The following is a 27,311-nucleotide window of genomic DNA, read 5'->3' on the forward strand; positions in this document are numbered from 1 at the left end:
GTTATGACTTTATCCTAAAAGTTAGAACGTGGCTGTCTCCTCCCTCCTGCCGCACGTCGTCTCTGTGGAAGGAAATCACTCCGTGTGGAAGTTCCCAACAACACAGTTCCATTCAAAAAGATTAAACACCGCATGTCCCTCAGAGACATTTCATCAACTTTTTAAACTTTTGGGACTTGAACAAAAATGGATACGATTCGGACCCGTTGCTCTGGAACTGCAAGCTAACTCTATGTGTGAGGACACAAACACAGAATATGTTTTTGACTGTTTTCCACTCCTACAGTTTGTGTGTTATGACTGGCTCCAATGCCGCACTATATAGAGAAGGACACGACACTGGGATAGATGGGATGGACGGCGAATGTGCACTCGTAGCCACAACCTGCACATACAGTATAAAGCAAATTGGATAGTGACGTCACAAAGCGTCTTACTCCACAAACTCCTCTCGCTCCACCACCGCACCGAGACTTCAGCCATGTCCGTAGCTCCAGCAGGTGTCATGGTCAAGACACTTTAAGGCCGAGAAATGCCAAGGAGAAAAATAAGAAAAAATATCTGAACAATAACAATAGGGTTTGAGCGCTGCAACTGGACCCCAAATAACAACAACAACAATAATAATAATAATAATAATAATAATAATAATAATAATAGATAAAAAAGATGAAAGTAATAATTGATAATGATAATAATGATAGTTATTACTGAATAAAAAAATAATAATAATATGAAATAATCAAAATAGAAACAATTGCCCTGAAAATAATTGTATGTTGGAAAGGGCATTCAAGACTAACCGATCGGCTTTGCCTTCCAAAATAATGTATAATCACAATAACATCTGGGGAGTTTAGAGGAGTCTGTAACGACACCTGTTTGAGGGTGTCAGACATGCTATTACAGAGAGGGGGGACAATACATTCACAATGAGTCGAGAAATATTTGGCTGATCCTCTAGACATTACACATTACACTTCACACACACACACACACACACACACACTAAAACTGAATCATCAGACACATTACTCACAGGCTTAAGGCAAAATACTGTTGCCACACAACTGGATTGTTTCTTTTTGGAAAAATGTGCATCATGATATGTGTGAGTTAATATAATCTTTTTATTTAGCCACCCAAGTAAGATAGGAACGTTACGGGTGGTTACGGGTGGTCATTTATAAGCACATATTTTCCCATGACAATGCAGGTATTGAAGCCGCCCACCTCAAAACAAACACACACTCCCTAACAACCATGATCACACTACCATGAGGTGGGGGTGGAAGTCATGATAATAATAATAATAATAAATAAATAAAAGTTCTACAGAAGAGGATTACGGCCACGTGATGAGGGGGAAAAAAATAAAACTAGTAGTTCTGGCATTAATGTCAGAGAAATGAGTTGACAACATGAAGGGAACAACTTTTTTCTCAGGATCGTTCTTTCTTTTGTCGTAATGTGTTGTGGGGTTTTTTTCACGTGGTAATCCCCCCCCCCCCCGCCCCTCTTTTGGCCCTAACCATCTTCCGTAGAATTGACATGCGTTCGGGCGCCACTCGGGGGACCCTGCGTTCGTGAAGGTTCGGGGAGCGCTGCTTCCATTTGAGCAGACGCGGCTGAAGTTGGAGGTTCGCTGCGGGGGAAGCTGACGCGAAGTCCGGCGTCATTCCTATCGGACCACTTGGGGGACTCGGGGATTCCTGTTTGCGGAGTGGGAGTGGGAGTGGGAGGAGGAGCGGAAGTGCAGGAAGTCGATCCACAGATTCAATGCGTGTGTGTGCGTGTGCGTGTGGGAAGTGTGTGTGAAGCCGCTGTTGCTCCGATACTAGTGAGCGCGGAGCTCGAGGCAGCCGCGGGGGGCGGGGGAAGGAAGCCGCTTCACGTCGGTGGAATCGGACCCTTCATGGCGTCGGCGCCTCGCCATCCCGCTTGAGCCGCGGTGCGCCTGTAAATCGGCGGCGGCCGGTTCCCCCGGAGCGACCACTATGCATTCGGACTGCAGGCTGCTACGGACACAGCGGTAATGGAGGGCGGGGGACCGACGGGGGCCGCGGCTCCGGTCCTGTCCATCCTCCTCGTCGTCCTCCTCGGCCCGGGGAGCAGCCGAGCGCAGAAAGGTCGGTTGGACTGGCACGGGGGGTGGGTGGGGGTAGTTATGGGGGGGGGGGTTAGACGCACGCGCCCCGCTCCACCCTCCACCCGGAGACGTTGTGGTGGTGTCGGCGGCAGCGCGCCGCGCTTTGATATCGCTACCTTACATGGGTACATTTCAAACCCGCTAAAAGCCCGAACGAAGCCTTCCACCCTAAAAATATATATATATATTGTTTTATATTATATTATTATATGCATGGTTTCGCGCAGCCCTAATTCGTTATGGTTAATTACATGTATTTTTTATTTTATTTCATTTTCAAGCTGGAGTGGTGGTGAGCGCGTGGTGGGGGGTGGGGGTTGTTTACACGTGGTTTGCTCAAACACCAAGTGTTGGACACTGGATCTCCCATTTATCCTCAAAAGCCAAAACACCAGTCTTTTAAAGGGCGGTGTCCCCCCCCCCCCCCCCCCCCTCCTCCTTCTTAATCTGCAGTCGTCCAGTGCCAGTGGTGACTCGGCGGGACAGGGAAGCGGCTTTTGTTTTTGTCCAGTTCACCTGGGGAACCGCAGCAGGGAGACTGTTATGTAACGGCCAAGCTCACCGAGGACCCACTTGGCACCGTCAAGCGCTCGGTGTTATTCCTGAGGCTTGGCCCGCGGCAGACAGACGCAGCTTCTTCGATTTGTTTTTGTCCTTCCCCCTCATCTCCCCTGCGCTTTCTGCTCCATCCTCCTTCCAGGCGATGGCTGCGGCCCCAGCGTGCTGGGCCCGCGCAGCGGGACCCTGTCCTCCCTGGACTACCCGGGGACGTATCCCAACCACACGGTGTGCGAGTGGGAGATCCGCGTTCCCCGGGGCGACAGGGTTCACTTTCGCTTCGCCGAGCTGGACATCGAGGAGAACAACTGCCAGGTCAACTACCTCCGCCTCTACAATGGCATCGGGTCGCAGCGCAGTGAGATCGGTGAGGGTGACCGCTCAAGTGTGGAAGAGCGAGAGACTGCAGCCAGTCGGGGACACAGCAAGGGTTTAACACCCATAGGGGCGGTCAAAAGATAATACAATTGGGGGGGAAAGACATAAGGGCCATGGATAAACAAATACTAATGTTGGATACTGTTACAATACAGGCCATGGGACCACTACACCAATTTCAAACTTACTTAATGTTCACACTACACAACATTCTGTCTTGTGATCGGGAATCTTACAGTCTTGAGGTTTTCACATTACATGACTGATCTGCGACAGGGGGTCACACACTCCAAGATATTTCACCAGGAGGAATCCTAGATGAGTCTGTCGGGTATCCGAACTACGCTTTGTCACAAAAACACACACGAGAAGGGACACCGGAAAATCCGCGGTACCAGGCACTAGACAGGATTATTATTATAATTTTTTTATTATGTACTTGATCGAAAAATAATAATGAAAGTAGAATTTAAATAAGAAATTTATTAAAATCATAGAGAAGAAAAGTGAAATAGGTATGTTGTGTGTTTCTGGCTGCTGCTCTGTGCACTCCCGTTATTCCAGCTCTCCTTCTCGACCCCCCCCCACCCCGTGTCTGCCATCGTTGGCTGTAGCCCGTTGCGTCACTCCCGACTGGAGCCTGACACGATCAGATATTAAACATATATATCTCATGATGATGATATATCTAGATACATCATCTATATCTCGCCGGCGTCTGCAAGCCATCGGTAAACACTCGGCGAGCAGTGCGATCGCGTCGGTTCACACCACTCGCTTGTCGCCCACCGGAGTGTGGTATGATGTTCCTCCAATCTGGGGCTTTGCTCGGTGATCTCCAAAAACCCGTCAGCGAGTGGAAAATCAGGCCTAGGAATCGCGTAGTTTGAACTCGGCATAGGATAGAACATGGTTATTGTATCGGGTGATGTATACAGTGTAAACATCTGTTGCCAAGAGCCACTTCAAAGTTGTCAGATATTAAGGAAAAACCACTTGAGTCTCTAATGCAGAAAATGGATTATATTTTAAGCATTTTCCAATGGCCCCAAGGTATCTGTTTTAAAATCTTGATTTTTCAGGGAACGTAATGGAAAGGGTCAATACTCTGTGTTGGAATCAGTTCTAGCAGTTTGGGAAAGTGTCATCACTGCATTCCTAGCTTCCCCACTAACTTTTGCAAAATAAAGTGAATAATGCATTTGGGTGCCCCTTTAAAATCTATTCCTTTTTTGGCTCAATTTTATCCCAGCATTATATTCATGTAGTGTATATGGCATATACTCAGTAAATGCCCGTTGGATGAAAAATACACCGAGACATCTATAGGTTCTCACTAAATCTGTTAGAGCTCTAATACAGTTCTTACTGTGCATATCCCTACTCGATATGTTAAGTGTTGAGGTAACTAATCTCTACCTTCCTCCATCATCGTATGGCTGTTGTTCCTGCTGCTGTGGAACAGTGAAGTACTGCGGTTTGGGCCTGAAGGTTAATGAGCTTATCAAGTCCACTGGGAACGAGGTCACGGTCCAGTTCATGAGTGGAACCCACCACAGCGGGCGTGGATTCTACCTGTCCTACTCCACCACACAACAGACAGGTACGGCGGGAGTCTGGGATCGTGGGTAATGTGCTTCTATCTGCAGGCTCTGCCGGACCATTTTGGATTGATATTACGTCAAAGTCAACCAGGGGTCACACACAGTTTTATATATTTATGTTTGTTTTTGTTTTGGCTTGGAGTGGGCATTGCCTTGGCGACTGTCTGTGAAAGGCAGTGTTTGAGCCAGCATCTCATGTGAGTCTTATTATAGTTACTTAAGTCTACAACACTTTAGTTTGCCTCCTTTTGGGTTATAACTGTACTAAGTGTACAGTGCCCTGGCGAGGCTTAGTATACGGCACAAACTGCACAGTGTTGGTGTTTAAACATCTAAACAGCTTCCTTATTATTCGTTCAGAATCAGCCTCCACATTCAGTCTTGGGTGCTGAACTAAACAACATAGCTCTCCTGTTTCACCCCTGCAGTATCTGTGGTGTTTAAAGTGAAAGGATACAGATTAGACGGAATAGTAGTCAGGGGAACTGTGTGTGTGTGTGTGTGTGTGTGTGTGTGTGTGTGTGTGTGTGTGTGTGTGTGTGTGTGTGTGTGTGTGTGTGTGTGTGTGTGTGTGTGTGTGTGTGTGTGTGTGTGTGTGTGTGTCCTCACCAATGCACTTGATACTCTTCTTCAAGCGCATAGGGTCTGTTACCAGTAAGCTGTGTGGCATATTTTAGTTGTTTGTTATTTTCTTTTTTATGTCATTACTTCCATTACATTGTTCAAGATTAATTCCCAGCAGTTTGGCCACTAGGGATGAACCATTTGTGATCAGAATTCACTTAAGCTGCCAATAACCATGTATAGCAATTGGAACTAGGGCCCACACTCAAAATAAAACAAAAAGACAGGTGTGTTGTTATTATTATTCGGGGTCCAGCCCCCTAATAATTTATATTATTTTTAATATTGGTCTTTTTTGGGCTAAAAGTTTCTGTAACAAGACAATCGCAGTACCCACAATCATGTTTGAGGTCTGATTTAAAACTGAGATGTTTCAGTTGCTTGTCATTAGAGTTTGATCAATATTGATTTATATCTGAAGCAGAAATTAGTGAAAAACAAGGAGGTGGGGTGGAAATCTTGATAATAAAAAAGAATGGTTACTCCAGAAGAGGATTAGTGCCACATGAGAAAAAAAAAAAGAGAAGAAATTGCGACGCGAAAACATTCTTAGATGAATCAGTCATTTTACTGGAAGTAGAAGAACGCTAAGGCGATTTGATAAGTTTCAGGAGTGGCCTGCATTGTGACATAATCATCCAAAGTAATATAACTTTATAAGCTTTGTCTCTCAGAACTCATTCGCATTCAGCCACTTGTGACACGTAGACAGACAACTTGAACCGATGCTGCGTTTAAAGGAAACAAGGAAAACTGTAACTCTTTCTGCGTTTTACAAAACCGCGAAAACTATCATGGTCACAGAAAGCATCGTTGTACCGAAGGAGGTTCTACGAACCTTTTGAGGAACTAGGGCAGGGCCATGAAACTATCTAGATAATTTTCATGATAAAGACCTTCCATGATAACAATGACAAATTTATGAGATTGAGATTTATGAGATTTATTTCGATGCAAAGTCTGTTTTCTTCTAAGACACGACAGGAGCAGCCAATCGTACAGAGCAGATAAACAACCATGTGACATGAACAGCCAATCGTACAGCAGGAGCACCGGGGCTTCCTCCGATCTCTCTCCCCAGCCGCGGCGCCCTCCGGCCGGGCAGTGCACAGTGGGAATGAGGGTCTTGACTTTCCCTTGAATATATATATAAGTGTATCTAGCCGCAAGGTAGGGAGTTTTGACCCTGAAGTGGCCATGCCTCTTCTGTTTTGGTTTTGTGGTTTTCTCAGGTTAAAAGCTATTTAAAAGCATCCTTTAAAAAATAAAATATGAAGCGAAAAGAGAGTTCTGACATCTGATCTCACCAGCCTGAAGTTGCCTTGGCTAGTGTCCAGACTCATAAAACCTGTTTTCCATAACATTCAAGCCAATTTTGTGCCTGTTTTGCAGCCATTCCAAAAAAATGGCCACCTGTGTCTTCACATGATCCTACAGCTTTGCAAAATCTGGCGCTTTTATCGTGAAATGCCCAATTGTATCGGATATTTCGCCTTAACCATTAGACTAGTAAACAATGGAACAAGATGTGTAAGTTAGTGGCTGTGGAACCAGAGGCCAAAAGGGAGGGGGGGAGGGGGGCGTTATGGTTTGGTGTTTGCTTACCTCAATGTCAGCAACAGATAAGGAGGTGCTCTGCAGTGAATGGTACATCCTGAATGGCCAAATGTCTGAAATTCCAGCTGTGTGTGTGTGTGTGTGTGTGTGTGTGTGTGTGTGTGTGTGTGTGTGTGTGTGTGTGTGTGTGTGTGTGTGTGTGTGTGTGTGTGTGTGTGTGTGTGTGTGTGTGTGTGTGTGTGTGTGTGTGTGATGAGAAAGCAGAGTGTAGGCTATGGCTCGATTCACGGGACGTGGATGTAGCTGTTGAGGTCTATTCCCCTTTTCACTGCTGTGCCTGGGTTTTGTCAGATTGTGCTCTGAAGCTCCGTGAGGCTAAACCAAGAGAGGTATGTGTGTGTGGACGTGCACGAGTTCCTTCTGTGTGACGCAAACCCAACGCCAAATATGCCGGATGGAGTTGTGGTTTGTCTCCGCGGCTGGCCTTTGGAGTGTGGTTCCTTTAGAGAGAAAATAAGAGGATGTAGGGGAAGGATAATTGGACACGTGAGATAGGAGAATGGTGCATGATATTGGAGAAGACACCCCCCTCCCCACTCCATGAAACCCTCAGCCCTCCATTGTCTGATCTCACATTACTGAAGAATGTTGATTATCAGTTAGAGCTGACCCTAGTGCCTTTGGACGTTTCTTTGAAGGGACTTCCTTAAGTACAATACTTCTACTCTCTTGAGGGACAAAGGCGTCACTCTCAAGAATTTCATTTTATGACCAAAATGCTTTGTCAGAGTTTTAGTGTTGTGTTTGTCGTCTTTGGTTTAATGGAGTATTGATGGTAAAGAAAGGTAGTCAGTGATATGCAGTACAAAGGAGCGATATTTTCCATTTCATTGGATCACAAGTCTAGGCAAACAAGTCAACCAGTAGGGGAATATCGGCTTTTACGCCAGAGTACATAAGAGATGGACGTGGTTTGGTGGTTTGCACAGCTAAGTAAATCAATGCATCAGTCGGTGAACTGCGGTTACTGGTTGCTGGGGGGGGAAACTGGTGCATTTCTGACTCACTGGTTGGTTTGCCGGGATGAATTGGCCGTCTGATATTGAGGTCAAGTCTCAACAAAGAATGGCAATGACTACCACCGGGGAGGTTTCAAAGGACATTTTCAGGAACACACATCATTGTGCGGTCCATATATGGAATGTCCCTTCACCAAAGCACTTAACACCCCCCCCCCCCTTTTTTTTCACATATTAGGTAAAACTTTGATGTGAGGTTGCAATACTGTTCTATACTGTCACTTGTAAAATCACTGCTTGGGTGAAAATGACCTTAGTTGGTCTCGTTGATAACGTTTTCCTGAGGGCAATTTTTCAGTCAGTGTTGTTTAAATAAAGTGTCCCATAATCATTGATTGAGATATATATATATATATATATATATATATATATATATATATACACATACACTGCTTTACTTTCTAGATCTGATCACTTGCCTGGACAAAGGAAATGACTTCACAGAGGCAGAGTACAGGTAAACACTACAAATTATGTGCGTTTGCCACGGTCATAAGAATATCCAAATCATCTCTAAAAAATCTAAACGTCTCTCCATTTTTTTCCCCTTTAGCAAATACTGTCCTGCTGGCTGCTTGACCTCTTATGAGGAGATTTCTGGAACCGTACCAAACGGCTATAGAGAAGTGAGTAAATAACCTGTGAGTGTGTTTGTGGCACGTGGAGATATTTGTGGACTTGCACTGGTTCTTTGAAATGTTTGGGTCAAGGGGCCGCATTTCAACATTGATTATATCAGGTTTGTGACAGCAGATTAATTAGAACCTTATCATGTAATCATAAATATGTATAATTTTTGACATGTTTATTGCGTCTCGGGCCAAACCATAACTCTCGGAGTACTGGCATAAAATAGTTTGAGGTCTATATCCCATATCCAAGGTACACAACCTGTACTTTGCTCATCGTGCCAACTGTTTCCCCACCGGAGTCGCTAATTTATTTAGTTATTTACTTAGTTTTACCTATTCGACTCTGCAAACTTAGGGCTCAGACCATCTCTCTCTCCCCCTCTCCCTTGATCTCATTAAGTTCTGAGTAAACAGGGCCCCTTCTCTGTGGAATGCATGTCCCGCACTGATGACCTCACAGCGCCCCCGCGGTGCATGAGGTCATGGGCGCCATGTCTCAGGCTGATGACCTCATGCTCGGCGCTTTGGGCCCGAAGGGGGAGGGGGAGGAGGTGGGTGGAGGTTGGGGGGAAGGGGGGGGGGGGATTGCCCTAGGGGCACAGGGGAGTGGCGGGATCCGAAGGTGTGGGGGAGGTGAGCTAATTGTTTGGCCGAATAAACGGGCCTCTAATCCAGACCAGCTGCAGGAGGGTGCTGACCAGACCTGTGTGTGTGTGCGCGTGTCCTCTGTGTGCACACATGTGTTTTTGACAAGGAGAGAGAAGGCCAGTGAGAGTGAGAAGTTGAAGAAAACTTTGCTGTGTGCATGCTGGTGGCTGGTGTTTTTGTGCACATATATATGTTGTGTGTGATGTGTGCCAGCCATATCTTCATGCATGTGTTTGTGAAAGTCCAGACCCAGGAAACATGCCTTACTGGGCTTAAATGTCCTTATACACTATGTTCTGTACAAAGACTACACGTACACATTCAAAGCTTAAAACTCAGTTAAAAATAAAAAATAAAATAAAATCTCCGCTGCTTTTGTAAATGTAGAACCTGTAGAATTTTCCTCTGTAGCGTTAGGGACCTGCTTGTGGGAGAATGCGTAAACTCAGCCAGTAGCACACAGGGTTCGGTATACACACCCAGAACCCTGTGTTGCTGTCAGTCCCTAAAGTCCAACCTTCTTACTCATATTCTCATTCTCACACCCCACTTGTCCTTTTGTCTGTCTGTGTGTGTCTGTGTGTGTCTGTGTGTGTCTGTGTGTGTCTGTGTGTGTCTGTGTGAGCCAGTGTGTGAGAGTGAGGTTTCTTGTGTTAGAGACTGGGCACGGTGGTTTTGGAGCGTTACTTGGTGTTTGTGTTAGTGGTTTGGTATGGTGCTCCCTCGTGTGTGTGTGTGTGTGTGTGTGTGTGTGTGTGTGTGTGTGTGTGTGTGTGTGTGTGTGTGTGTGTGTGTGTGTGTGTGTGTGTGTGTGTGTGTGTGTGTGTGTGTGTGTGTGTGTGTGTTTTTAAGGGATGTTTTGGAGTCGACCAGGGTGAGTGAGCTTTCCTCGCTGCGTACATGTGTGTGTGAATTTTGCATGCATGCTCGTCGCTGCACGGGTCACGAAATGTTTTCCCCACACTCTGTGTCAGCTGTGAATCCCAGTGTGGGCCTTTTTCCAGTAAAAAAAAATTAAAAAAAAAAAAAAAACTGACCACACTTCCCTCAACCAGCTGTTCCTGGGAAGGAGCTGGCTGTGGAAAGGGAACCAGGCATTGTCCGCTTCTTGGGGATAGGGCAGCGGGTTTGGTTTGGAACCCAGCCCGCAGTGAATCATTCCCAGTGCTGCTCAGTATTCCCCCTGCAGGGAGGTGACATCATGCTGACTCATCTGCCTTTATCTGCGACGGTCTGGAGGTTAAGAGGCTCTGTAAAATGGCACTGCCCATTAAATCTCGTTCTCTGCGATTGAGAGCTTTTAAGCCCTTTCCCTGAAACGTCTTCACGATGATCCCTCATTGTATTAGCCAAAGAACGTTAATCCACCCTTTTTTTTTTTTTTTGTCTCCCCCCCCCCCTTTGCTGTTTGTGTGCTTTAGACGTCGCCGCTTTGTGTGGCCGCCATCCATGCGGGTGTGGTGTCCAACGCCGTTGGGGGGAGAATCAGTGTGGTCAACAGCAAAGGCATCCCTCACTACGAGGGCACACTGGCCAACAACGTCACTTCCACTGGGTGAGGGACACCCCCTGTTCCTCACTTTCAAGGTCTGTCCAAAATCTCACTTGTTCAGAACCTTTATTGAACCGTTTTTTCTTTTTTTCTTGTCTTCCCTTCTGCTCAGAGGGACCCTGTCCAACAGCCTCTTCACCTTCAAAACCACTGGTGAGGTTTTGATAGCGCCTTTCCTCGTTGGTATCTGTCGTTTCCTCCAGTTTAAACAGATGGTAGTAATGGAAGCCCTCTCTGCGCTCTCAGGTTGCTACGGCACGCTGGGTCTGGAGTCTGGCGGCGTCGCAGATACGCAGCTCTCTGCGTCCTCCACGTGGGAGTGGAACAACATGGCCGGCGAGCACAGCGTGTGGGCCACGTCCGGTGCTCGCCTCAAGAAGGCGGGGCTGCCTTGGTCGTCGGCTCAGAGCGACCCGCAGCAGTGGCTTCAGGTGGACCTGAAGAGGGAGAACAGGATCACAGGTACTGTGGAGAGCCACGCTGTACTACTGAAGACGCTCCGCTCACTTGTAGTCAATGCTTCACTCTCGTCCTTGTATAGACCGAGGGATGTGTGGTTACCAGAATAAAATGTGTCAAATATTAAAGCTGCATGAAGACAGCTTTCTGCTCATAAAATGAAATCAGACTCCTTGTAATGTGGAGGGATTGCTAAATACTGCTGATTTCCCAGAGTCCGCCTTGCAAAAGAGTGCGAGGGAGGGAAGACGGGTCGTTTCCTTGAATTTCACTTTAAAGGAGACCTTTTGACATTACAAAGGCAAGGCATGTTCCATGTCTTTATTGGAGAAAAATGTATTCTATGTTCTAATGTTCCCAAACGATTTGAGTCTTTTGTGAAGGATCTACAATCGTTACTTTTTGCTCTTTCTCGGCGCAGGCATCGCCACCACGGGCTCCACGGTGAGAGAGTACCAGTTCTACGTGTCAGCATATCGAGTCCTCCACAGCAGCGACGGACAACACTGGCTTACTTACCGGGAGGGAGGTTCTGCACAAGACAAGGTGATACGAGCGCCTAAATCAATACCCCACCGCTTTCCTGCCCGGCAATCACATCATCTGTGTGTTTGCGGTTTTCTCTTCCCTCCCTCAAATTAGTGTAGATGGGCAAAAATGTCACTTAAGAGGACTGGGGGGACCGGCCCCCGGGACTGTTTCCATAGCAACCACTATTGACAAAGTGGTGTTCGTGGCAGGAAATGGGAGACGGCGGCGGTTGGAGTTAAGTGCAGTGATGGACACGCCTGGACAGCGGGATGTCAATAATGAATGCGGATGGATTTTGAGGCTGAATTAGTTTCGGGCGGGGCGGCCGCTTGCATTTCTACACCTCTGTTATGGCTTTAAGCGAAGTAGTCATGAGCTGACCCGACTGATAACGAGTGACTTAATGTCTCACCGTGCCGGTGCTCACAGTCTGAAACCATAAAAGCCTTCGCAAAAACCAACCGAGAACTAACTGTTCCCATCTCACGGCAGATTTTCCAAGGAAACACTGACTATCTGCACGAAGTGAGGAACAACTTCATTCCACCCATCGAGGCCCGCTTTGTGAGGATAAACCCCGTCCGGTGGAACCAGAGAGTGGCTCTGAAGCTGGAGCTGCTGGGCTGCCAGGTCCATGCCGGTAAGCAACCGTGGCGGGGTTGGGTTTCTTTGTCATGCGAGCCGACATCCCACAAAGAAAGAGGATCCCGGCCCTGCACCAACATCTGCATGCCCTCCTCTCGTTGGACAGCCGGGCCCAGGATGTTCCACCCTCACGTTTCTCCCAGGCCTCCCTCGCCGCCGCTGGCGACGAGAAGGCCGCCTCGCTTTGGGCGCACCACACACATCCCGGACATCAGGAACACCACCATGCCGCTGCACACCAACAAAGGTCCGTCGCAGAGCTTCTTGTCGATCGCCTGTGGATGATTCCACTTAAGTGTCTTTAACTGTTATCTGCTTTGTTAGATGTGGCGTTGCCGGCGGTGCTGGTGCCAGTTGTGGTCATGGCCTTGACTGCGCTCATCCTAACTGCGGTTTGTGCCTGCCACTGGAGAAACAGGTGAGAATCCCTGCTTTGCTTTTTACGGTCAGATGAGTGAACCTCCTCAACGGGGGCTTTGGTTTGACCTCTGTGTCTCGGTTGTTTTGGCAGGAAGACCAACTCGGAGGGAACCTATGACCTTCCTCACTGGGACCGCACAGGTAGAAGGAAGCGCCTATTATCCACCGTCATTTCCTTTTATTGTCGACCGTCATTTCATTTCCGTTTGCTGATGTGTATGTGCGTCCGCCTCAGACTGGTGGAAAAGCATGAAGCAGCTGCTGCCATCCAAAATGGCGGAGAGGGAGGATTCGGTGCGGTACGGCAGCAGCACGGAGGTGGGCAGGCTACGGGGGAGGGTTACGGCCCCAAGCCTACACGCCGAATCCGCAGGTAAAATCGGTTAATCCCGGTTACCCCAAGAAAAATGGAAGAGTTAACACCTGGTATCTTCCGGTTAACCAACCCGAGTGGTTGGTTAAGCGGATTAAGCTACCACCTTGGTTAAGCTACCACCTGTTAACTAACCCGTTCCCCCCTTGTCTGCAGAGTACGCCCAGCCCCTGGTGAGCGGCGTGGTGACTTCACTCGGCGTCAGATCTACATTTAAGCCCGGCGAGGCGTGCGACCCCGGTTATTCAGATCCCGACCTGTACGACGCCCCAATCTCGCCGGACATCTACCACGCGTACGCAGAGCCCCTGCCGGCGTCGGGAGCAGAATATGCCACGCCCATCGTGATCGAGAAGGCGTGCCACCTATCGGGGGGCTCCACCCTGAACCACCAGGCCACCGCAATATCAAGTTTCCTGGGCAACGGCCCCCCCTCCATGCTCGCCCAAACGGACAACGGCAAAGTGGGAAGGTCGGCGTACGACACGCCGAAGAGCGCCAACGGACAAGCCTCGTCCACGGAGGAACTGACCTATCAGGTGCCTCAGAACGGCACCCAGAAGCCATCGGGACAAGGCTGACGAGCAGAGGGTCTGCGACGGACAAGGATTATATCCGTCTCCAACCATGGAGGGCTGACGGACAATGCAGCCTTGTGAGCCCCGAGCCACGGGGATAAAAACACTACCTTGGGTTTACTTTGGCTCTACGGTGTGTGTGTGTGTGTGTGTGTGTGTGTGTGTGTGTGTGTGTGTGTGTGTGTGTGTGTGTGTGTGTGTGTGTGTGTGTGTGTGTGTGTGTGTGTGTGTGTGTGTGTGTGTGTGTGTGTGTCGTTGCATGGCCACAGTGTGCTTGCGTAGCCACAACAGTCCTATCACTGAAACCTCACAGATGAATGTGTTTGTCTCAACGCGTTGAGAGAGGTGAACATGGAACGGCCGGAGGAGCTGACTACTATTTATCAGATAAGACTCGGTCCCCTTTTCTGTGATTGCTTGATGTGTTCTTTCCTTAAACTGTGATCGCCACATTGTCGTTTTTTTAGTTTTTTTTTCTCGCCAGGTACTCCGTTCGGTCTATCTGAAACGCAAATGATGAATTACAGATTCATTCCGTGTAAGGGATCTAGAGCCACAGATTTACATGTACAGAAGTTTTGCACCGCTACTCCAGAGACCTTACTCAACCTTTGCATCAAAGGAGGGTAAAGGTTAAATGTTACCCCCAACTCAAGAACACCCCTCTCTCCAAACGGTACTTTTTCCAATGTCTTCTCCAACAAAAGACAACTCAAAATGACGTTGATTTAAAAAAAAAATAATAATAATAAAAAAATTGAAATTATCCGCAAAACCTGTGTAGAAATTGCTTTTCAAAAAATCGTACTGATATTTATTTTTCTTTTAACATCCTGCTGATGAGACACATTTGGGGTTTGTTTTTTTTTTCCCCCTTAAATCTGCCCGACCACTTCCTTCATTGATTCTAAATCAAATAACTAGTGGTCGCACCGTCATAGTTTCACGGCCGTGGACGCATTTTAACTGGTGAGAACTTTTAACGCGCCATGCGATTGCTTGATTTGGTTCAAACGCTGCCGGAATTTTAGGTTCGTAGACTTCGAGAGGCAGACCCCAAGAATCAAGACGAGCTATCAAAAAATAAACTACTTTTTTTTTTTTTTTTTTTTTGTATCATGAAAGACCGAATATTGCTTTTCCTGCATTGACGCAACGCCATTTCTCCCTGGATCGACCCGTCTTCGCCCCGATAGAAAAACAGAACGGTCTTAGTTCACCGGCCACACACACACACACACACACACACACACACACAACGTGGTCAGAGAGAGAGAGAGAGAGAGAGAAAGAGAGAGAGAATGCATTTGGCTGATCCACTTTCCTGATTGAGTGTATCATGATGATGTTTATTGTGATTATCGTGCGGGCATCTGATTCTGTCCTGTCCTAATGCATCTGAATGTGACGTTATGTCTGTATTATGGTGTCTTTCCATCTGTGCAATCAAATTGTGTATCTGGGTGTTTTAGCTGTATCTGTCCCTGTCCGTGCTGAATGTCCTCATACAGCTTGTAGAGCTAGGATGTGTACCTTCACTGTCATTAAGCACAGTAGTCCACAGGCTCCCATGCAACCCTCTTCCGGTGATTCCTGCTCGATTACATGACCCGGCGGGCGGGGATCTGGATGGAGTACGCCGCGGGAGCAAGCTGCTTTATTACTTAAGAGACAGAATCACGCGATTAATTCCGAGTCTTTAGTAGTTGACAGCTTTTTCTTTTTTCGTTTTGTTTACTCAAGATACCCGGGCTATGATATGCATTGGTGCTCTCTGGTCACTGTAGAGGGGTTCTGTCTGTGATTCTCACTCACTGTATATAGAGAAATAAAGAGTTTCTAAAATACAAAGTACAAACTTTTTATTACAGTCTCCAACTCCCGTCATTATCATTCAATTCAAGGGCAGTTTTCATGACAGCGCCTTATTTGGTACACTGCTACACATTGACTTTATTTTTTTCTTAAATATGTACAAACATGTGAAAAGTCATGACAAATGTATCCTGTAGGACAAGCTAGTCTTTGCAGATGTTTTGAAACGAGTACAGCTGCTGTAAAAAAGACATTAAACGATGGCTTAATTGTGTGTTATCAGTTGACCTGGATATCGTCAGCTGCCCCCAAGTGGCCACATGTGGAAATAACATACAAAAGTAAAAAGGTTGCATAGCTGAATAATTCATGCTTTAAACGACTGATTCCGAATCCTAAAATTAAAGTACCAACCTAATGCACAAATTTTACTGACGAGTTCAATTGCAGTTAAGACTGTTACTTTGGAAATTTGGACTCGACATCAGATCTTTGCAGTGAGGATATCCGTCTTTCCAGATTCCTTATTTAAGGGTGGTATCCGACTGAAATCCGTTTTGCTTGTTTTTTTAACTCCCTGCCAAATCTCACCATGTCCATCGGTGATCTTCCCTTCCTTGGAACTGTTCTTTCGTGGCAACCTCTCCCACCAACTCAGCTCTTTCCTTTCCTCTGTCGGTCTCATGTAGTCACTGTTTTTTTCGTTTGTTTTTTTATTCCATCATGTTCTGTCCATTTTTGCCGAACCTCCACCAGATGACAGTGAGGACGACGGCGATGAGGAGGATCAGGCCGCCGGTCACCAGGTAGGCTATGGGCAGGAAGCGGTTCTGCCCTCCGATCCAGGTCACCGTGGTCAGCACCACTTCCTTTTTGCCCTGGAAGTACTGCACGGGGAAGTCTGGAGTTGGCACAGGTCAAGGTAAAGAAATGAGGAAAAGACCGAACCTCACCCAAACATAGCCGGCCGAGCCTTAAAATAGGTCCCACTTTCTTCCTTTTGGAAGAGCCGGCTGTTATTCTTTCCGCAGTTTGTTCTTTTTCCTCCTGGGAACAATTTGACCCCACTTAAAAAAAAAACCAAACAAACCCACAAATCACCATTCCCATATCAGTGAAAGGATACTGTAGGTGATGTTGATGCTGTAGTTTCCGACCGGCAGTCCGTCGGTGAAGGGCTCCTGCTCTCGGTTCAGAATCCCGTAGAGCTTCTTGAAGTTGGGGAACGCCGCCTCCCTCATCCACACGATCAGGTCCTCGTTGATGAAGCCGTTGTTGCCGGGGTCGGCGGCGTCCAGCTCGTACACGGGCCTCTGCCAGTACGGCGGCTTGCCTGTGCCTGTCGTTGAAAGTCAGTATCGGCTCCGATTTGAAACAATTGAGATTTGGAGGGCGATTGATTTACACGCATAAGGATGACAGCATGAATTATTTCCCTGCGCGAGCGTGTTAAAATGCATCTCCGCAAGTCTTCACGATCATCGTCCTAAAAAAGGCACCAGAGCGGTGGGAAACCAGCCTTTTTGTGTCTTTTTACCTTCAAAAACCTGGGCCAGGGTCTTGTTCGGCGTCTGCGGGTTGCGGAACTTGACGTTTTTGTCGGTGTACCAGGCGATGCCCCTCCTGTACAGCGGGACGGCGACCGCGGGGCCGGCGGCGGCGTGGTACACCAGCCTGAAGGTGTCTGGAACGTTCAGCGGGTAAACCCATCAGACGGAGGAGGATGCGGAAGGATGGAGCGAACTAATGTTTGGACAGGCATGATGGTTTACCATTGAAGAGGCTGTTGGCTACGGCACCGCAGGGGGCAATGGGAAGCCCGTCGGGATCCGTTATATACGGGAAACAGTACGAGCTGGGCTTCTAAACAGAGGTTCATGTATGAAATTAATCACACACACACACACACACACACACACACACACACACACACACACACACACACACACACACACACACACACACACACACACACACACACACACACAACGGTGAAAACAATCAACTTTTTTTTTTCATCCATTAACCCACAATGAGGTTTTTTCTCGCCGCCTCCCTCCCTTCGGCTCCCAAACTGCACGAGCCTCACGAGGCTTCAGGTGAAGCGGGGAGAGATCTTGGTGCTACCTCAAGGTTTCGCTTCCTGCCAACCATCTGCGCGTCGTCTCTGGAGTCCATGTACCTGCGGAGGTTCTGGTGGAAGTTCCGGAGCCCGTAGTAAAAAAAGACGTCTCCCTGGGACAGGACACGGACGCGCGTGGGTCAGAAAAGGCTGTCTGTCTGTCTGTCTGTATGTCGCTGGCTCATAAAGCTTCAGGGAGGCTCGAGCGCTAGGTCCTAATAATAAGAAAAGCAGGCGTGAGATGCACGAGTTCACCTTGAAAGGCTTTTCTTCGATTGCAAAAACCACTTGGCAATCACAGGGCTGCGCTGCCTTGCTGACATCTTTACGCTTCTCATAGCACTTGTCACATGTTCCGGCCTCTGTGTAGTCCATCTAGGAAGAAATGTGGGAGGGGGGGAAAAAAAAAAAATCTTGAATTAAATTACGTTTTGTTTCTTGTAAGCACAACCTCGATCTCCTCTCCGCACGTCACTACCGTTTTACTGCACCTTTCTGCTTATCTTATCAGGCTGTGGGACTTGCTTTATGGCAAATACGAAAGTCCACGAGCAGAGTTGGGAGAAAATATCTGTAGGAATCCAAGCGTTTCTCCCTTTATACCAAAGTTAATCCTCGGCCACCGACCTTCATCTCCTGGGTGCTCTGCACGGTGAGCAGCAGCAACACTCCCAGCAGCATGCACAGCACGGCCATGCAGTAGAAGAAGGGCAGCACCGTGTTGGCCGTCAGCATGGGAGACCAAGCGGGAAGCTTCTGCTGCTTGAAGGCCGAGTTGTCCGGCCTGCGGGCCAGGGGCCCGGCGTTGGCCTTGGCTTTGCCCATGAGAGGGAAAACCCTAGACGTGGACTCTCGATGAAGACCCCGGCAGGAGAACGGGAAAGCCGAGGCGAGGGGGGGGGGGGGATCCAGAAGGGTCGGACTGACAGGAACGCTCCTCTCTCTCGTCTGTTCCGGTTCTTTCTATTTCCACGGCGTTATCTCTCGGCGCTCTCGCTCGCCGCTCTGCCTGCCAAGATAATTTTACTCGCCCGGGCCCCGCAGAGTGGAAAGGACCTTTGAGGCTCCGCTGCTGGCTGTTACACATTAACCACGGTGTTTCGTATTACTTCCTCCTTTCGATACCTCTCTTGGTGGTTTTCTCCTCTCCCGCCCGCCTGCAGAACGGACGTTAGATTTAAAAGGCGTTTGTCGATCGAGACCCAAAAGACAACTCTGCGGAGAAAAAAAGGTCTTCAAGGGTAAACTGCTGTTTTCAGCCTCTTCTTTCTTGCTCTAGATTTAAAAAAATATATATATATTTTTTTTAGGAGGCTGTTATGAGAAAGGGGACTTCCTCATGGGTAACAGCATGTGACATCACACCCCCAGTGGGAGGGACTTCCCTTGATCAAGGTAAACAAACAAGAGAGGCTGCTTTCGTTCAGAGAGCGTTTATTCAGTACATCGCACCTGGACAAGGCGTTGAACTACAGAAAAGGAACAAACAACACTGCACAACTGACACGGTCTCTTTGAGAAAAATATTTAAAAAGCACATCACACGTTTCCCACCGACGCAAAAAAGGAAAGCAAACAAGATATTAAGAACATTTTTGGGCGACACTTCAAACATCAGGTCGCCGTGCAGAATAAATCCGACTAGAAAGGGTCCGATTTCACTCTGTGCTTTAAGCATCGAGTCGCTGTGCAGAATAATAAAACCAACACGGCTGCTCCCACGTGCGTCACCCCCCTTCTGCGTGTGCTTAGAAAAGGCCGATTTTGATCTTGCCGTCCCTGCAGCCTTTCAGGATGCCTGCTTCCAACATGTTCAGCAGATCTACTTTGACCTGGGAGAGGGAGACGCGGAAGAAAACATCATCAGTGCATCGCGTCGCACAAAGCACTGTCATTTCATTGCGGTGTCCCGTCCTGTCCAGCAGGGGGCGGCAGCTCACCTCGGGAATGTCCACCATCCTCCGGCGCTTCTGGTCTCTCCAGTTCCAGTCCAGCACCAGGTAGCAGAGGGGCCCAACGCTCAGGCCGTCTGGGAGAGGTCAGAGTTCACGCCGGGGTCAGAGGAGTCGAAGATAATTTGGAAGGCAACATTGTGGCTCGGGATGGTTTTGTTTTTATATCTACCGCTCTTGATCAGACTGTGGAGCCTGCCGGGCGTCCCCACTCCCACGTGCGTCACCCCCTTCTGCAGCAGCTTCGCCTGCTCCTCGACCTGAGCAGAGAGAGAAGAACCTTGTAACACTAAACTACGAGTTATTCGACAATCTAAGTCACAACGGGGAAGACTTATCATCTCGACCTTGATGTGTTTTGCAAACAGCTTCAGCACTTTGGCGTCGCCCTTGAAGGTGGTCAGCTGCCTGGTGGTAAATAAACATAACAACACGTTCATGAGGGTGTTAATAGCCTTAAACAGAGTTCAAAATAGGTAATGATCAACGAGGGCTCAGTTATAAGCCCAGAAAGGGGACCTATTATGCTCCTTTTCAATACGTTAGTATAGGTCTCTGAGGTCCCCAAAACAAGTTTTTTTTGCTGAAAATATACCACTCATGTGAATCATTCTAACATGCCTCCAAACTCATCCTGCTCTCAACGGGCTCTTTCAGTGGGTGGAGCCACCCTCCTGAAGCCTCTAGTTCCGTGAGCCAATAGGGTCTGAGCTTTACTTCCGGGTTCCGTTGTATTAAGCCCGTACATTTTCACTTAACTTCTCCTCATTAGTCCACCAAAATCTGTTTCTGAACAAAGGCAAAAAATAAGCAATCCGGCTGCTGAATCGTCACTCATATTAGATCTACAAGGCCTCATTTAAAAGTTTGTTTTCCGACTTCCGTTGCCGTGCTCCGAGCTCGTGGGGGACACGGCACCAAGACACTGCACGCAGGGATGTTTTGTTTCATTCGATCAGTAAACGTTGAAGAATCAAACAAGATAAGATCAAATAAAATAAATACATATACAATAAAAACACAATTTTTAATGGTTTGTTTGGAGAAACGCACAGCAGATTACACATTACTCCAAAGAATACAGTATGTCACCATCAATAGTGAAAATTACAACAGAAAATACAATAAATGGCAAGTGACTATATATTTTAGAAAGTTTAAATTAATCACCTTTTAGAAGAATAATCAATGCACAAGCATGCGGGTCAGTTTGAACTAGGGATGCAACAGTACAAGGGATGTTATCGAAAATCGCTCGGTATTACCAACTTCTCTTCAGACACTCGCACCACGTCGTTCACAACCGATCCGATTCTCTTGAATGGCTCTTTGGTATGAATGAAGGGAACCGAGTCTCGCTGGGTGATGAATGCTATTTTTTGTCAAGTTATACAGTTTTTTGTTGTGTTGTTTGTTTAAGTTGCGGCCACCGGCAAATGTTTCCCCATCTATGTAAGAGATAACCCATGCTCCTCCCTCGCCGGGAGGTGTCCTGGCTGAAAAGGAACGCACCCACTGTCACGTCCGGTTCACGTCAGGGCCTTTTCCGCTGCTTGGAGGCGCCACGACATAATACCGACCTTATACACCAGAACCAATTGGGATAAGTCCTGTACACTCACCGGTGGACATCACGCATGCACGCGCGCGCGCGCGCGCACACACACGCACACACAGACACAGACACACACACACACACACACACACACACACACACACAAACACACCCCATCACCCTCCTAGTTACACCCCTCTCTTTTTCTTCCTCATTTACTGCCATATCTATCACAGGAAGAGGCCACGTGACGAATTGCTGTTCCAGTTTTCCTGGACTTAATGAACTCTGTTTTTTTCTCGATACGTGTTGACGTCCGTTGTCTCACCTGTGGTGATTCTCCCCCTCTTGAAGTAGTTATTAGTTGTTTATAGACCCAAACATGGTAAAATAGTTCACAAAAGAGGGGGATTGGTGGCGGTTCTGTGTAGGAAAAAACTGTGCTCTTGTCATCCTACAGGTCGTCAGAGTTATTGCAGCAGTTCTTGACGATTTAAGAATGAATAAAGAGTTGCATTGCAGGGTTGAGAACTTGAACTCCACTTGCAGACTAACTCTGTCCTAGATGCAAGAGCATACAAATACTCTGTGTTGTATGCCCAGCACGCTGACAGCACAGGCAAAAAAAAAAACCAAACAAACAAAGAAAAAACACCTTGAATCTTGAACCTTGAACTTGAATTCCTGTCTCCCCCATCCCCTGACAGTCATACGCACAGAGCATTACACTAGTTATTTATGACTACAATAAAAACATTTTTTACACCTTTTAAGTTTTACATTTCTTTTTCATTTTCTTAAATATAAAGATAGTGAAACCGTACCGTAAGCGTGGTCCCAAAACTGTGATACGTACCGAACTGTGAGCCCACTGTACCGCTGCATCCCCAGTTTAAACCCACTTTAATCCATTGAAAAACAGAAATAAACACATAGTCTGTTACTCACTTGATAAGCTCAATAGTTCGAAGGGCAGAGCTGCAGACGATGAGCAACACCACAGAAGCCTTCTCCGTGTGCTGCTTCTGGATCTTCGCCCATTTGGGACAAACTGAGCGAGAGAGAGAGAGAGAGAGAGAGAGAGAGAGAGAGAGAGAGAGAGAGAGAGAGAGAGAGAGAGAGAGAGAGAGAGAGAGAGAGCGAGCCCAAAGAAAACGGAGATACAGCACAGGTGCATCTTACTTGAAAGAAGGAAACGGTCAGGGGACATCGCGGACATCGCCACTCACTTTCTTTGAGATAAGACGAGAGGCTGTGCGTCAGGTCATTGCAGGTCAGGAAGCTGGAGTCTGGGAGGCGCGGAGGGACAGACAGAGAGAGCTGGTGAGTGCGAGCAGCGGCGGAGGAAGGAATTTTTAATTACTTGAGGAGCTCCCGTGGCTGACCCTTCAATTTGAGCTCCTCCAGCTCAATAACGGAGCGCTTGTCTGAGAAGTATTGTACGGTCACGTTCTGCAGGTCGGCGGGACAGCCCGGCTGGGGCTCTGAGGAGGAGAGGACGTCTGTGATCGTCTTCTTTTTCTGGACAAAAATAGATTAACGCTCCACACCGAGCTAAAGAGGGGTGACCGACCGTGAAGCTCAAGGTAGTCTTTATTATCCCCCAGGGGCAATTTGCAATTTACAGCCAGCAGTAAATACAATCAACACACAAACGATACACACAAAATAACCATAGAATTACTTGATGTTATTTAAAAAGGCCAATAGCAGCTAGGACAAATGATTTCTTAAATGTATTGATCCTACATCCTGGTAGATTATGTCTGCAACCAAATGGAAGCAACCTGAACTCACTGACTGAACTAATTCATTTTTTAAATTGCTGTTCCGCTTTTCACCAACAGGGGTCAGGCTCACCCTCTTCCTCTTCTTTTTTGTTGCCTTTTCACCCTCATCCTCTTTCTTTTCCTGGGCAACAAAACACTCCTTCTGTGGGGGGGGAAAAAAGCGAGATCAAGAGAATGTCACCCAGTTCATTACGTACATGTGTGAGAAACACGGAGAGGGCGTGGGGCGGGCTAACAGCCGGGTGTCCTGCGCTGAGTGCACTCGGCTACATGGATGAGCGCTCGGGACTTGCGGCCGGGTGGGCGTCTGGCCGGTTGCGGTAGGACGGGCCTCGCCTTTGCACGGGTTGTTGGTGGATGTGGGGGCCCTGCCGGCTTGCCTGCGGGGCGGGCGGTTCGGGTGGGGTTTGGGTCCGTCGGTGCGGGACCAGGCTCTGCGCCTGTCTGCGTCTTGTGCCTGCACGTGGGGGTGGGTTGTATGTGTGCGGCTCAGGGGTGCAGGGTCTTGTGGGCTCCCCGGGACTGGTTTATGCTTCTCGGGGGCCGTGCGTGGGTGTTGCTCTGCGGGCTTCCGGCTTCTCTGGGGGGGGTCTCTATGGCTGTAGGGCAGGGAGCTCTGGGCTTTCCTGCGGTGTTTATATGGCTGCGGGACTCAGGGGTGGCTTTGGGGCCTTTTCCGCTGCTTGGAGGCACTGCCATATAATACTGACCTCTAACTCATTTGGACAACTCCCGTGCACTCGCTGGTGGGGACACACACGCACACGCTCACGGACACGCAAGCATATGCGCGTGACCTGGACGCGCGCGCACGCACGCACGCACGCACGCACGCACGCACGCACGCACACACACACACACACACACACACACACACACACACACACACACACACACACACACACACACACACACACACACACACACACACACACACGTCATCTGATGTTTCTATGTTCATGTTGTTGTTTGTTTCTGTGTTATTGTTTGTTTCTATATTCATTTGTCTCACCCGTGGTGGTTCCCCCCTCTTGGAGTAGTAATGATGATTAGTTGTTTTTAGTAAGATCATTCTCCAATGAGGGGGATTGGTGGTAGTATTGTGTAACAAAAAGCTGTGCTGAGTTGTTGCAGCAGTTCTTAGTGATTAAACAATGAATAGAGAGTGGCACTGCAGGTTGAGAAGTTGAACTCCACTTGCAGACTAAAGCTGCTTTCACACATGCACTCCAGACAATATCCGGATAATGTCCGGACCTGATTATCCCGACATTGTCCGGATTCACCCTTTCACACATGCAGCAAAAAACATGAGATTGTCTGTGTCGGAAGCGTTTACACCACCTGTAAATAATCCGTTTGGTTTAGGCGAGGTGCGGTGCCTGGGTAGGGCACGCAGGAGGCAGGACGTGACGCAACGACGCTGCAGAGTTTTACGGCACATCCAAGATGGCGGATGACGCTACAGACTTATCAGTAGGTGGGCTTTTTTTTTTTTTTACGTTGATACTCCATGTATTTGCACATATCGCCAATATAAATGAGATATTGAAAAGGCACATGATAGAGACGTCATCAACACGCGACACGCCCACTCGCTCACTGTGAATGATCCGGACAATCACCAGCTCTGTTCACATATACCGCTCAATCTGACATTACGCAGACTTGGTACTAGGGTGCTGGCTGGGTAATGTCCGGGTAATGTCCAGGTCAAATGATTCAGACGTCTGCATTCACACATACAGCTCATCCAGGTAATGTCTGGATAATTTAAGGGTTTCAGTGTGAAAGCAGCTTCACTCTGTCCTAGATGCAAAGAAATAGAATAGGCATCGAAATACTCTGTGTTGTACGCCCAGCATGCTGACAGCACAGGTAAAAGAAAAAGAAAATAAATATATATATAAAGTTTTTTTTATCTTGTATTTTTAATTGATATCATCATACCCTTTAACTAGCAACATACAGTATAAGCTAACCTCCACTTGCTATAGATGTATAACTATAACCGATTTAAAACCGGACATATCCGTGATAAAATGGACTTATTCCTCATTTGAGTGAAGGTTAATGCTGCTGTCCACAAAAAGCTGGAGAACCAGAAGAGCCATGGATATTATATATAGAGCCAACAGGTCACATGACTGCAATACCTGCGGAGGGTTTTTTTTCTTCTTCTTTGCTTTGGCTGGTTTGTCTTCTACGCTCTTCCTCTTTTTCGCCGTTTTGCTCCGTGTCGGTTGTTCCTCCGCTGGCTGCTTCTTCTCCTCGGTCCCCTCCTCTTGTTCAGATGCATCTGAAAAACACAGGAAGAGTAAAAATCATTAAGATGCTGGTGGCGGGCACTGGAAACCCACAGTATAAAAATTGGCTAAATCTGGCAGAACAAAGGTCAAATGAAAAAAAAAAAAACTAAAAACAAACAAACAAAAAAAAAAACCTGACGTGTATAATGTTGTGGTTGATTGGTTGATGCTTTCAATAATAATGTGATTAATACACTGTAGAAAGCGGCCGGACTCAGAAGGTCAAAAAGAAGTTAAGTGGCAAATCATCACATTAAATAAACGACTGTTCGTGACCTTGAGGTCGTGTAAAGCAGGAAATGGAGAAAATGAACTGGACTGAACTGACTTCTGGTCCATCGTAGAATGTACAAAAAAAAAAAAAAAAAAATAATAATCCTTATTTGCATATAACAATGCTGTATGTGCTACGAGAAAGGCCCATTTTTCAAAGATATTTACAGAGAGTGGGAGTGACCCTACAATACTGTTTTCCACTGCTGGTGAAACCTGCCCCGGTCTCTGACCTTCTAAACCAAGCTACCTCTGGTTTTTTCTTCCATTTTAGTTTTATGGCTATCATCATGTACTATTCTAAGTACATGAAAGATGTCATTAGGTTACCGTTTATTTATTTCACTTATTTGTCACAGACCTGTTGGGGCGCCATTACCTACTACAGGCAATACAACAACCGTGTGGAAATGGCCATGTTACCTTGGATACCAAAAATTTAGCCGTCATCAAAGTGTGGAGTTATCTTTAGCTGGCGTGTTGCTCCCTCTACCAATTCCCAATTCATGCCTCCGATCGTCTCTATGGAGTCATACATAGACGACCACAGCGGTAGAGGGCAAATGGGCACGCTCGTAAATACCGACGCCTTAATTAAAACGGGCAAATGCCAGCGTCTCAAGCGGACTATAAATTTGTATTTCATAACAGTGCCCTTACTGTTTAGGCAGGTGGAAAATAACCTGACGTTAAGGCTTCAAGGATATGGAAGATATAGAAGATACAAAGGCAAAGCCCGTGTTTCCCTGTGTCGGTCAGTGGACTGCGAGTGTGTTGGAGGAAAGTTAAAGTATGAATATAGCACACCTCCCTGCCCCACACATATCTCAGACGTGGTAATTACCGGGAATTGCGACATAGCCAGTTGACGACTGCGACCTATGTTCCAAGGATTATAAAATATAGCACGGTACACTGTGATACTATTAATATAGAGATCTATTGCCTATTTTTCTGTGAGAAATTGCAATACATTAAGATACTAAATTATTGTAGAATGACAGTTTTACATTATTGGGTTTAAACACAAGAAAAAATGACTTTCCTATTTTCTCAACTACATCCATAAATTCAATATTTATACTGCTATTTAAAAAAAGCCAATACAGCCTTGTCGAGGGATTGATGAGTTAATGTGTCCATGAATGTATACAAGCGTCTTCTCCTATAATCTCCTCCTATAATCTTCCTGTTATACCTTCAGGCACCCAAAATGATCATCATAATGTGACAGTTTATTCATTCTCTCCCTTTGAGGTCAGAAAGTGATCCACGAAAATAGGTGCCGGTGCGGATTCAATGTCGCGCTCAAGGGCACGGGCAGCTGAGCGGATGCTTCACCGACGTGGCTGGCTTGAACCTCGGTCTTCAAAACGAGTAAGCTTTAACCGCCGAGCCTATTGATCTTCAAAAGATATTTCTATGTAAACCCTTTTATCATGTGGCTTGCTGCAGTGGCAAGGACACGGTCCTCTCACACCGAAGCTCATTCAGCACTTACACTCTGAACACTTCTACATAAAGTTGTATAAGGCGGATAGATCGGTGCCTATTTAACTGAACAAAAATTTGGTGGGGCACGTCTACCGGAGCATCAAATCAAATCATTTCAATGTGGGGTTTAGTCTAAATGCTGACGGGCATTTACAGATGAAGATGTTTCGCTCAGTGACGGCGCCTGTGAACGCTTGACCTTGGGAGTGGAATC

The 27,311-nt window shown here is 47.2% G+C and overlaps 3 protein-coding genes across 3 annotated transcripts in view; 1 reads left to right on the plus strand and 2 right to left on the minus strand.

Annotated features, from left to right (window-relative positions):
• The first annotated feature begins 1,707 nt into the window (after positions 1 to 1,707).
• Positions 1,708 to 15,632, plus strand: dcbld2 (discoidin, CUB and LCCL domain containing 2). The gene is made up of 15 exons (XM_080018611.1): positions 1,708 to 2,129; positions 2,850 to 3,074; positions 4,551 to 4,688; positions 8,355 to 8,406; positions 8,503 to 8,575; positions 10,651 to 10,784; positions 10,894 to 10,934; positions 11,028 to 11,243; positions 11,662 to 11,786; positions 12,264 to 12,411; positions 12,523 to 12,663; positions 12,741 to 12,834; positions 12,928 to 12,977; positions 13,072 to 13,209; positions 13,366 to 15,632. Exons 1-15 carry the CDS (start codon positions 2,036 to 2,038, stop codon positions 13,788 to 13,790), a joined length of 2,094 nt encoding a protein of 697 aa, XP_079874737.1. The 5' UTR covers positions 1,708 to 2,035; the 3' UTR covers positions 13,791 to 15,632.
• Positions 15,633 to 16,315: 683 nt separating this feature from the next.
• On the minus strand, positions 16,316 to 18,549 carry tmem30c (transmembrane protein 30C; the record flags this gene model as incomplete). Its single annotated transcript, XM_080019557.1, has 7 exons — positions 16,316 to 16,503; positions 16,729 to 16,941; positions 17,140 to 17,286; positions 17,375 to 17,465; positions 17,730 to 17,837; positions 17,980 to 18,099; positions 18,352 to 18,549. 7 exons carry the CDS (start codon positions 18,547 to 18,549, stop codon positions 16,316 to 16,318), a joined length of 1,065 nt encoding a protein of 354 aa, XP_079875683.1.
• A 611-nt stretch (positions 18,550 to 19,160) lies between these two features.
• Positions 19,161 to 27,311, minus strand: part of cmss1 (cms1 ribosomal small subunit homolog) — a 35,063-nt gene continuing 26,912 nt past the window's right edge. Inside the window, exons 2-10 of the mRNA XM_080019363.1 lie at positions 25,178 to 25,320; positions 23,092 to 23,163; positions 22,617 to 22,752; positions 22,461 to 22,520; positions 22,180 to 22,282; positions 20,024 to 20,084; positions 19,849 to 19,936; positions 19,665 to 19,753; positions 19,161 to 19,556 (exon numbers count right to left, since the gene is read on the minus strand). Of these exons, the coding sequence (XP_079875489.1) occupies positions 19,473 to 19,556; positions 19,665 to 19,753; positions 19,849 to 19,936; positions 20,024 to 20,084; positions 22,180 to 22,282; positions 22,461 to 22,520; positions 22,617 to 22,752; positions 23,092 to 23,163; positions 25,178 to 25,320 (836 nt within the window). The 3' untranslated portion in view covers positions 19,161 to 19,472. The remainder of the gene's footprint in view (positions 19,557 to 19,664; positions 19,754 to 19,848; positions 19,937 to 20,023; positions 20,085 to 22,179; positions 22,283 to 22,460; positions 22,521 to 22,616; positions 22,753 to 23,091; positions 23,164 to 25,177; positions 25,321 to 27,311) is intronic.

This window comes from Zeus faber (assembly GCF_960531495.2).
Source record: "Zeus faber genome assembly, chromosome: 18".
In the NCBI taxonomy this organism is placed as follows: Eukaryota; Metazoa; Chordata; class Actinopteri; order Zeiformes; family Zeidae; genus Zeus; species Zeus faber.